At 34.2% G+C, this 12083-nt stretch overlaps 1 protein-coding gene across 2 annotated transcripts; it reads left to right on the forward strand.

Annotated features, from left to right (window-relative positions):
- The first annotated feature begins 8159 nt into the window (after nt 1–8159).
- LOC111984799 (small ribosomal subunit protein eS17x) lies at nt 8160–9774 on the forward strand. 2 transcript variants are annotated; one of them, XM_024016422.2, is made up of 2 exons: nt 8160–8291; nt 9097–9774. In XM_024016422.2, the coding sequence occupies exon 2, from the start codon at nt 9116–9118 to the stop codon at nt 9539–9541; it is 426 nt and encodes a 141-aa protein (XP_023872190.1). In that variant the 5' UTR covers nt 8160–8291; nt 9097–9115; the 3' UTR covers nt 9542–9774. The 2 variants fall into 2 exon arrangements, with proteins under 2 accessions (XP_023872190.1, XP_023872191.1); XM_024016423.2 differs by having other exon boundaries at nt 8163–8291; nt 9103–9774.
- Nucleotides 9775–12083: the final 2309 nt, after the last annotated feature.

Genomic DNA, 12083 nt, shown 5'->3' on the forward strand with positions numbered 1-12083 from the left:
CTCCTCCATAAAGAGAATTCATTTTCAGTATCCATCAAAGGCATTAGAGAAATGTTAAAAGTGTGGCAAGTTTTGTCCTGAAGAATTTCATGTTCCTAATCGTACTTGTTTCTGTTTTGGGAAGTCTAGTCACTTCATAAAGGATTGTCCCAACAATCCTAATAATGGAAACTCAACATTCGGAAATGGACAGAAAAGGCCTAAGGCTCAAGGAAGAGTCTTTGCTCTAACTAAATAGAATGCACAAACGTCACCCAATACCACTTTAGGTGACACATGTACAAACGTTGAAACAAAGCTGCGTTGAAGACTACAAGGATTTAGTTATACTTACTGAAGCTGTGGAAGAAGACATTCAAGAACGTATTAAAATCCATTGTTATTGATTCCGTTCTGTTCCGGCCTGAACGACCGTAATTTTTCGTACTGGTATGCAAACTGGAACCAGAATACCCCATGTTCCACCTCGGGTCAAATTTCGGGCAATTTTGAGTCATTCCCGCCATTCCGGTCAATTCTAGCCAATTTCGGCCGAGATGCAAATTTCAGCCGGTACAGGATTAGGCCTGTTATTAAAAAAAAAAGTAAAGGTCCAAAGACTCCAAAACGACGTCATTTTGGACTTTACTAAAAAACCTAACCCCATATTCCTCTTCTATTTCTATTCTTGGATTCTTTCACTCACTGCCGTCGTGCTATGCTCTCTATGGAGTCTTTGTGCTGTGCTCTTTACTCCTAACTCCTAAGTTTACTCATCAATCTCTCACTCTCTTGTGACTCCCTCTATCTCTGACTCTCTCACTCTCTCAGATTGAAGTTTTGATCAAATCATGTATTCTTTCTCTACTCTCACTCTCTCGGATTGAAGCTTCAGCCAAATCATAAATTTTTTTTCTTATGATTTGTTAAGAATCTTAAGATTAAGTGTTAAGAACTTAAGATATGTGTGATTAAGTGTTAAGAACTTAAGCTTCAGTCTTTTGTTTGTTTATTTCTCTTGGATTGTCATAAATTTTTTTTCTTATGATTTGTTTTGTGGTTAAGAACTTAGGAGTTAAGATTAAGGCGTAAGAGTTAAGAATTTAAGATATGTGATTTGTTTGTTCATTCACTTCATGCAAATTAAATTAAATTTTAGCTATTGCATTTGATTGAATTTCATTTCATTTCATTAAACAGTAAACTATGGTTGATCATCGTACTCATCATAGTTTAGCTAGTACTTCTTCTGCTTCTGTGGCCTCTGCCCCAGCAAGATCAAAGGATCCCGCATGGGCTCATGCCCGTGTAGTGCCTAACGCAAAAAATAACACTATATGTTTGCATTGTAATAAGTTTATTAAAGGGGGTGGTATTACTAGACTTAAGTATCATCTTGCTGGGATTAGGGGTCAAGTTGAATCATGTAAAGTTGTTTCATCTGATATTAGGTTTCAAATTAAACAAATGATTGAAGACTTGAAAAAATCTAAACAAACTAAAAAGAGGATTCAATCAGAAATTGGGAACCCATATGGTGATCCATTTGATGTTGATGATGATAAGGAGGAGGAGGAGGAGGAGGATGAGGTTAGGGTTGTTGAAAAGACTCAAAAGAGTCCGCCTCAAACATTAGGCAAACGAAAATCTAGGGGAAAGGATGTTGACACTAATATGGGTCAAATAAGAGGAAAGAAGAAAATTAAGAGTTATTTTGCTCCTAGAACAACCCCCAGTGCTCAACCCTCTATAAGAAGTGCTTTGGCTACAAAAGCAATGATTGATAATAAAAGGTTAGGCTTGTAAATAAGAGTTTTGCTAAACATTTAGTTATGTAATAATTAGACGAATACTTTAAGTTTCAGCTAAGTTATAATCTTGCAAAATTCGAAATGAAATGAAGTTTCAAGGTTTTTATCAATTTTGTATATTATGGCTTTTATGCAAGAAAGAAAAAATGAACACAAGAAATGATTTTTGATAAGCCCCTTTAGCTTAAGTTGGTTCGTATTAGCATTGAGGTAAACTTAATATTAACATACTGGTCATACTTTAAATTCTGAAGTACATGTTTGAGTTGTGACACAAGCTAATAGGATGTTATCAGTAAAGTTTCTACCTTGAACAAAAGCATTCTGATAAGGAGTTATGAGCAAGTCCATGAGAGGTTTAAGCCTAATACCAAAATTTTGGAGATAATTTTATAAGAGACATTGCAAAGACTAATGGGCATATACCCTTAAGTATTTAAAATTCAAATGACCAATTGGTCTCCATGTTTCTAAATTCTCAATTAGCCCAACCTTATTAAAATTACATCTTTACTGTACCTTTATGATATTTTTCCTAATGCTTCAAAGTATTAAAGTCTTATGCACCTCAAGTAATTAAAAGTATGTAAATCCATAACAAATAATCAAGCAAATTGGTTGGGATATTACACTTGGGCTACAACCAAATTTGTTGTCAAACATTATTCTTTTTTAATTGTTTATTTATCTTTACACATTACAATTATTATCCATTCTCGTTCTTCATCCTCAAAAAACACAATGAAATTAGAAAAAATCATGCACGATATCAGTGCATGTATATATTTACACAAGTATTATAACAAAAATGCATTTTATATAATGGATATAAAAATTGATGTGGATGACTTTGGGGTTGGTTGAGCAAACTTTAGCCCTTAAATCATTATACCGTAGCTGATCTATCATGCAAGTGCTCTTATAAGATAAGTAACAGTTATATTTTATGGTTAACTAAACACCCATTTGGTAATTAACAGTGAGATCACTAATAAAAATAGACCATAGTGTCCTTTTGAATATGGAACCAAAAGTTAAGTTTCAAAATGAAACTTTTAAAACACTGAGAAAATGGGTTCAGTGAGTCCCGTGCACTGTTCACAAAACTCACAAACCTCTTTTTTTAACAAAACTTTCATAAAAAATTGGTCACACGACACTATTCACACATTTAAAAATTATTTTGCTATAATATTTTCAGTTTTCAGCAAATAAGCGGTATTTAAACGAACCCTAAGGATAAAAATGAAAACAGTAATCCATAAAAAATTTAAGGCGAAAAACTCATTTTAGTCCTTACATTTTCACTCGATTCCCACTTTGGTCCCTAACTTTTTTTTTTCACCGATTTTAGTCCCTATCTTGGAAAATGCATCTCGTTTTAGTCCCTGACGTTACATCAGAGATGGAAATTGCACAACTAGCAAACGGAAAAAATTTAAAATATTAAAATAATGCCCACTGTGTCCACGTGGCTTTCCATGTCAGCCTCTAAATTAAAAAAATTAATTTATTAATTTTAACTAAATAAAAAAATTAAAAACAGAAATAAAAACCAAACCCAGCAAGAACAACAAATTTAAAACCCAACAAGAACAAGATCAACAAAACACAATCCATTTTGAATATAATAGGGACACAGCTGTGGAGAAACTCATCAATAGGCTTCGAACTAAGGCAAAGTCCAATGATGGTGTTGTTTGGGTCTTGAAAAACACTCGCTTTGTTGTGTTTTGTATCCTCTTATCAATGTGTTTTGGGTTCAAAATGGACGAAGAGATGAAAGAAAAATTTGATCAGGTGATGAAAAGTGTATTGATCACACTCAATCCAAGAATCGATGATTATCTCCTAATTTTGAGCCCCTTTTTCTCAAAGCAAAGGAAGAGTGCCTTGGAGGTTCGAAAACAGCAAATCGATTTCATGGTCCCGCACATCGAGAAGCATAGGAAGGCACTCAAAAACCCTAGATCTGATAAAATGGCAATGTCGTTTTCATACCTCGACACCCTCTTTGACCTCCAGATCGAGAATCGTAATTCATCACTGACAAATCCTGAACTAGTCACACTTTGTTTCGAGTTCATCAATGGTGGAATTGACACTACAGGTACTCATAAATTATTCAATTGTTTATAAACAAATGGAAATGTTACTGGATGTCAGTGTGGGTGTGATGTAGCCGTGGGTATGGTGGATTCTGAAGTGTTTTGGTGTGTAGGGGTTTGAAATATGGGTTTGAATTTAATTTTTTGAGTTTTAAATTTGCTGGGTTTGTGTTTTGTTGATCTTGTTCTTACTGGGTTTTTAATTTGTTGTTCTTGCTGGGATTTTATTAAAAACTAACCAAATCCCTCAAACTATTTTATTAGTAAGGCAAGGTTTGAAACAAGGAGTGCAAGAAGATTATGAAACAGATGAATTATAGAAACTGGTAAATAACGTAGGCCACTAATAAAGTATAAAAGATAGTATGTGTATAAGGAATGGAACACAGAACCAGATATAATAAACCAACTGATATTATTAGATTGAGGACCTTTTTTACATCAGACACCTGAGACTTAGAGGACATTTAGGCTAACTATGAAAGCTTCCCTTTTCTCTCTTGCCTTCTCAGGCTTACATGGTCTCTATTTATAGGCAATACAACATACATTATACATATCAGGAAAGTAGGGGCCTCCCTTATGGATTTACAAGTGTTAATAATAAGGGTAGGGGCCTGGCTTAAGAGTCTTCATGCAGATAAGGATCTGCCACCATATTAATTCATATGTCAGGATAAGCTTCTGAAGAGTTGAGGCCTACTTGGGCTGGTCAACAAGTGTCATGCTACGTAGGGGCCTATCTGCAGGAGTGGATTACCCCAAATAAGCTTCTGACAAAGACATAGATAGTGAACAGTGAAAGATAAAGGATTATGTCTAAAGACGTTTCTAAGACCTTTTTTTTTTTTTAAGTGTAAAACATATCTAATCCCATCCATCTCTTCCTTGGAGCCATTCTTCATCAACATCATCTAGATCATGATTATGATAGTGAGGTTCATCATATCCCACAAGAGGATTAGGCATTTCCCCATTGTTGTCTGCAAACATTTGGATCAGTTGGTATTATTTCAGGGAGGTTTCCTTTATTAAGAGATTCTGCCATTGTAAGAGCATGATAACAGGATACCCAATGAACATGTGCATGTGTATGGAGAGTGTCGTTTGAATTAGTGACCCAATGCATCTCTGAGGGGTGGAGAATTCCTTATGCCCGGATGTCATTTTTGGAATTGAGCTTAGCTACTAGACACGCTGAAGTGACTTTATGGCCAAATCTTGGATATTCTGTTTTGGGATACTTTGTCTATTCACCATCATGAGCATCATTTTTTAAAATTTCGAACCAGAATTTGTGAAAATATTTATTGCCATGTGGGAAAAGATACCTGTAGAATTCAGGTTCAAAATGAAGACATAGGTAATACTCATTGAGTAAATACCACATGTAGAGGTAATGTGCAACATTCCAATTGGTTATCCAAAAGGCAAAAGGGGTTTTCCATGGTTGGTCTATGTCAGGGAAGATAGCTAGGAATGACACTGGTGTTTTTTAAGGTACTCATGAAGGGTCCTAATGATTCTTTTGGATCTGGCTTGGAGGGTCAAAGTTTTTATTTGGTCTTTTATTTCTGGAGGGAGAGTTTCTATCATGGTAAGGATATCATCCAGTTCTGCAAAGGGGCTTGAGGATGAGGATGAATCAGTGATAGGATATACAGGGTAGAGGAATAATAACGGTATTAAGGACAGGAGGCTTTCTAGAAAGGTAGTCAGTGATGAGATTATCTTTGCCTTTAATATGTTTTACCTGGAAAGACCATTGTGAAAACCAATTTGACCATCTGAGTAACTGAGGGTGTGGAAGCATTTTCTTTTGAACTGAAGCATTTTGGGAAAGGAAGACATATCCATTTCTACTAGAAACTTATGCTAAAGGAGATGGAACTGAAATTTTTCAATCCCATGTTTGACTACTAGGATTTCTTTGAAAGTGGAGTGGTAATGAAGTTTTGAAGGCTTGAATGAACCACGTTTATATCCACAAATACTTCTTTTGCCATCAAGTTCTTCGAAAAGAGCTATTGCCCAGTATTCATTACTTGCATCTGTCTGCAATATTCGTTTACCTGATCCTGGGATCTGCAAAGGGGGAAGCTTTTCTGCTAATTTCTTCAGTTATTGGACTGCTTTTGTATGAACATAATTTCATTCTGGAGGTGATTTCTTCAGTAATTAAGCCAAACAATTCCTGTATTTGGATATCTTTAGGATGAAATCTGACACATAATTGACAATTCCGAGGAATTGTTGTATTTGCTTGGCATTTGTGAGCTTATCTGGAAATTCACCAAGAGAAACAGCTATGTGAGACTGCAAAGTGTACTTTCTGTCTGAAATATTTACTCCAAAAAAGTCTATGGAAGATTGTCCTATGACCATTTTCTTTTTTGAAAGCATTATCCCTTGAGATTTCACTAAATTGTAAAATTCAGTGAGTAACTTTTCATGGGACTCTTCATCCTTTGAGAACAGGAGGATATCATCCACATAAATTAATGCATTTGTTAAGAGGGGCTGGAACAGCATTACCATTGCTTTTTGAAATTGGGATGGAGCATTTTTAAGACCAAAAGGCATGACAGTCCATTGATAATGATGGTCAGGGATGCAGAATGCCGTCTTGTATCTTTCTTCCGGATGGATTCCTAATTGCCAAAATCCTACTTTGAGATCAAACTTTGAGAATATTCTGGCATTGGAAAGATGCTGAAAAAGAGCACTCTTATTTGGCAAAGGAAATTTGTCATCTGCAAGGAAATGATTGAGATCTTGGTAATTGATTATCAATCTGAGTTTTCCTCGTACTTGCTCAGCATGCTTGTTGACATAAAAGGCTTCACATGCCCATAGGGAGGTTGTGGGTTCAATGAGGCCCTCTGAAGGGTAAATGGATGAAGAAATTTGGGTTTTTCCACAAAGGGTTTGAGTTTTTAAGGAGGAATTCAAAGTGGCTGTTTGCACAACAATCATTGATAATCTATAATCTTAGAGAATCAAAGGGATCAACTATAAATAAATGAGGAAATTGGGTCCAGGTGAGAAGGTGCTGTTTATGCATGAGTCCTTTTGAGGACCATTTAAGGCTAGGTATCTGATGAAGGAGATCAAATCCTATAAGAAGGTCTCTACCTGTAAGAGGGGAGCCAATGACTTGGTGTTTGATGGTGAGTGTTGGGAAAATTTTGATGAGGATGGGCTTACTTTTCAAGGTGATCAAGAATGTTTCTACATTTGCTACTCTAAACATCTGATGATGTGGTAACTAATATTCTTTGGGTAATATCTTAGGATGAAGAATTGTTGCTGCTCGAATTGTTAGAAACGAAAATAGTTTCAAACCTTGCCTTACTAATAAAATAGTTTGGGTTTTATAGTTTTTTTTTTTTAAAAAAATTTTTTTTATTTAATTAAAATTAATAAATTAATTTTTTTTTTTTTAATTTAGAGACTAACGTGGAAAGCTATGTGGACACAGTGGGTATTATTTTAATATTTTTAATTTTTTCTGTTTGTCAGCTGTGCAATTTCCATCTCTGATGTAACATTAGAGACTAAAACGAGACGCGTTTTTCAGGGTAGGGACTAAAATCGATGAAAAAAAAAGTTAGGGACTAAAATGGGAATCGCATGAAAATGTAGGGACTAAAATGGGTTTTTTGCCAAAATTTAAAATTTAAATAAAAATAATGAAAACAATACAAACGTTAGAGTATTCGCATCAACTCGTGCAAAAAATTCTATTAATTTTAACATATTAACTTACTTTTTTTATTTTACATATTTACTTTTCAAAACATCTCAAATTAGATTATTTATTTTTCATTACATTTCATTAAAATATCAATCTTTCTTAATTTTTTAAAATCATTTATCTTTTTTTTTACATAACAACCATCATTCATTATCTTACTTTATCATCGAAATACATTAAAAAAAAAAAAAAACTAAATACATAATGAATAGTATCATTATAAATTTACATAATTATTGTAGCAGATTTATAAATTTACACATTTATACACAAATTGATGTAGATCATTTTTAAGCAAAACTATATAAATTCTACTTATTTTTCTATTATAATCAGTTTGATACAAACGGTCTTAGGGCCAAAAGTGGAATCAAACTAAAATAAAATAATATATATATATATATGAGCCACCACATGTCGAATATTGATTGGCTCTTATTGTAAAGTCCACGACTGCATCCACAGACAATAGAAAGCTCAGTGTGGGGTTTCATGAGAAACCCTAAATCCAGTCTCTCTCCTTTAAATCTTTAACCCATATAGGCATTCATTTTCCCCACCCGTCTTTCGCAGCCGCAGCCTCTTTTCCTCACTCTCTCCTTCTCAGAGGCTCCTTCGGCTCTTCATCTCTTTCCGGTGAGTTCTCATCAAAACGTAGAAACAACAAAATTCCCTGATCTTATGTTTTTTGTTGGAAAAATGGAAGATTATGATGCTATCATATGATTTTTTTTATTTATTTTTTTTTTATAGACCCATAAATAGATACTACTTATTTGTGTCACTTAATTTAATTTTTGTGTTACTAAGGAAAAATGCTTTACTGGGTATGAGCCAAAAATTAAGCTTTAGTTGTCTCTTGAAAGATTTAGCAAAGGGTTTTGGGATTTTGGAAATATAAGTAAATTTGATTTTTGTTTGTTTTCTTAGTTGCATTGGTGCCCAATAGTAGAATCCCTGTTATGCTATATGATTTTAAGGTTCATTTGATATAAGCTGTTTGTTGATAAATTTAAGATAAATAGTGTTTTATTTTTCTGGGTTTTTTGTTTTTCTCATTTTACCTTGCAAACAAACCAATGAATAGTTTGTTTTGTGTTTTAAATATTCAGCCTTTGAATAGATGTTTTGCCAACATAAAACTGAGAGTGAGAACTTGTGTGATATTAAAGAGAATCGCTTCTATCATTGCGTAATTAGCTCATTTTCTTTTCATACATTTGCAGATAGTGTTTTTTTGTTTACATTTATCGTAGATGGTCTCTTTGACAATAATTGTATCAAGGTTGATGGGGTGTGTATAAACTAATTGTTTATTTTGACGATGTGAACCGGCATAATGATACATTAGTCGTAATTTCATTTTCACTGTTTGTTTCTTAGATTTTCTTTGAGAAAGTAAGAAAAGGAATTATAGTATCTTCGATTATTGTCTTTGTAGGAACAGATAATTCTCTAAAATGGGTCGTGTTCGCACCAAGACTGTGAAGAAGTCTTCCCGCCAGGTCATCGAGAGGTACTACTCGAAAATGACCCTAGACTTCCACACTAACAAGAAGATCTTGGTGGAGGTTGCCATCATACCCTCAAAAAGGCTCCGTAACAAGATTGCTGGATTCTCTACCCACCTGATGAAGAGGATTCAAAAGGGTCCAGTGCGAGGCATCTCATTGAAGCTACAAGAAGAGGAACGTGAGCGCCGTATGGACTTTGTGCCTGAAGAGTCTGCCATTAAGACCGACCAGATTAAGGTTGATAAGGAGACCCTTGACATGCTTGCTTCTCTTGGCATGTCCGATATGCCCGGGCTTGAAGAAGTTGAGCTACAGCCTGTTGTTCCAGCCCAGGTGTTTGGTCGGGGTGCTGGTGGCCCTAGGAGGTACTGAGGTAACTCGGTGGGGGTTTTTATAACCAAATATTTTAGCTGTTATTGAAATATTGGGTACCTTTTTTTTTTTTTTTTGTTAATTTTGATACTGATACTAATGATAAAGTAAGCAGATCTTATTTTATGGTTGTTTGTGAACTTTGAATGTGGTACCCCTAGTTTATTTAAAGGATATTCTGAGTCTTGTTATGGTTCATTGTTATGTGCAATTGTGCTTGGCTTTGCTATCAATTGGTATCATTTTGTGTATGCACATTTGAGATAATTAATGTGGTTCAATATGTGCTTTTTCAGAAGTGAGAGGAATATAGTATACTTTTTCACCAGTGCTCATGTTACATACAATTCTGAGGGAGTGACAATCATTTGGCCTCCCTAACTGGTTTTCTACTAGTTTATATGAACTTATCGGTTTCTATGTATATATATGTTGATCCTAAGCTTCTTGGAACTTAGAAGAGCTCCATTATTCTATTAGGGACACATCTGGCCCTAAGATGATGAAATTTCTAGGTTATTGACACTCATTTTTATGTGCTTTAGGTGCTAGGATTGCTATCCTGTCATGTTTTACCAGGATGCAGACATAGGTGTGTTAGTCTCAGTAATATTAGAGCATCCACAGCAGATGTGGCAAAAATTATGCCATTTTGCCACACTAAAGACCTACTTTATTATTTTACCACATCATTTTACAACATCCCATTTATCAGATGTTTTATCATTCAATTCTATACATTAAAATAATATTTCCTACACATTAAAATAATATTTACAACTCAGCCACAGCCACCACGACCCAAAACTCAGCCACAACCACCACGACCCAAAACTCAGCCACAACCACGACCCAAATATTATTTACAACTTAGCCACAACCACCACAACCCAAAACTCAGCCACAACCACGACCCAAAATAATATTTGGTTTGGAGGCAGAGAGAGATCTTTGATTGATCAATACCTAGCCACAACCATGGCCTCACGCCACCACTACACCACCACGACCCAAAACCCACTCCCACAAATCAAAACCCCACACCCATACCACCGGACCCATTACAAATCACCCCAACAATCAACGACACCAACCCAGGCACGATCGCCAACAGATTTTTTTTTTTTTTTTTTTAAAAGGGCACCTTTGAAAACATTTTTGAAAAGAAGCATTTTGAAACCACTTTAGAAAAACATTTTGAACAAAAGTGAGTTATTATTTTTTAGGGTTTCGGGTTTCCTCTTTTTTTAAAAAGAAAATTTTCTTTACTTTTTTTTTAGAGGAGAGAGAAATGTGAATAAAAGGTTTTATTTTGAGAACTTTTAAAAAAACAAAAGACATCTAAATTTTTTTTTTTTTTTTTGAAAAAGACTTTATTTTAAGAAAGAGATGGTAAAACTGTAAAAGATCTTAGAAAAAGAGTATTTTCTTAGAATAGAAATGTAGGGGAGATGTATACCGAAGCATTTTTCTTTATGGCACAATATCAACAAGAAAAATAAAGAGAGAACAATATAAAATAAAGTGCAGGAAAATAAAGCTTGAAAAGTAAGGACTTGAAATGTGAAAGCTTGAAATTTAAATGGCAAAGAAATAAAAGCTTGGAATAACGTAAAAATAAAAGTTTGGAATATAGATGACATAAAGGTAAAAGCTTGAAATGGATTCCAGTTTCCAAGCATTTTTCTTTATGGCACAATATCAACAAGAAAAATGAAGAGACAACAATATAAAATAAAGTGCAGGAAAATAAAGCTTGAAAAGTAAAGACTGGAAATGTGAAAGCTTGAAATTTAAATGGCAAAGAAATAAAAGCTTGGAATGACGTAAAAATAAAAGTTTGGAATATAGGTGACATAAAGGTAAAAGCTTGAAATGGATTCCAGTTTCCAAGCATTTTGCTTTATGGCACAATATCAACAAGAAAAATAAAGAGACAACAATATAAATAAAGTGTAGGAAAATAAAGCTTGAAAGTAAAGACTTGAAATGTGAAAGCTTGAAATTTAAATGGCAAGGAAATAAAAGCTTGGAATGATGTAAAGTTTGGAATATAGATGACATAAAGGCAAAAGCTTGAAATGGATTCTAGTTAACTCAACAAGTAAAGTCTCTAATGGTTGAATAACAGATCTAAGATTCAATCACCCCGCCTACTCCAAAAATTGATTGGTATCTTGGTCTGATAATAAAGAGCTATCATTAGAAGCAAACGTCATAAATTAAAACTCTCTCCAAAAAAAAAAGGTAAAACCTTGAAATATAGTAAAGTTGATTGAAAATATTTTTTTTTCCCACCTTTAATAGAGTCTAATCTCTTTCAAGCCTTATGGATCCTTCAACATAAAGAAGTGGGAGTTCTAAGCCATCACCACTCTTATGAGACATACTCATATTGTGTTTTAATGGAGGTTTAAACACCATTAAAAAGGGATAGTTGAAAATCTTTATTTATAGTGTCTAGATATTTATATATATATATATATATATATATAAGTGCAATAGAAATAAAAGGGAAGGGGATGTGCAAGAAAATAAAGGA

The sequence above is a fragment of the Quercus suber genome, unplaced genomic scaffold, assembly GCF_002906115.3.
Source record: "Quercus suber isolate HL8 unplaced genomic scaffold, Cork oak 2.0 scaffold_32, whole genome shotgun sequence".
NCBI classification, from domain to species: domain Eukaryota; kingdom Viridiplantae; phylum Streptophyta; class Magnoliopsida; order Fagales; family Fagaceae; genus Quercus; species Quercus suber.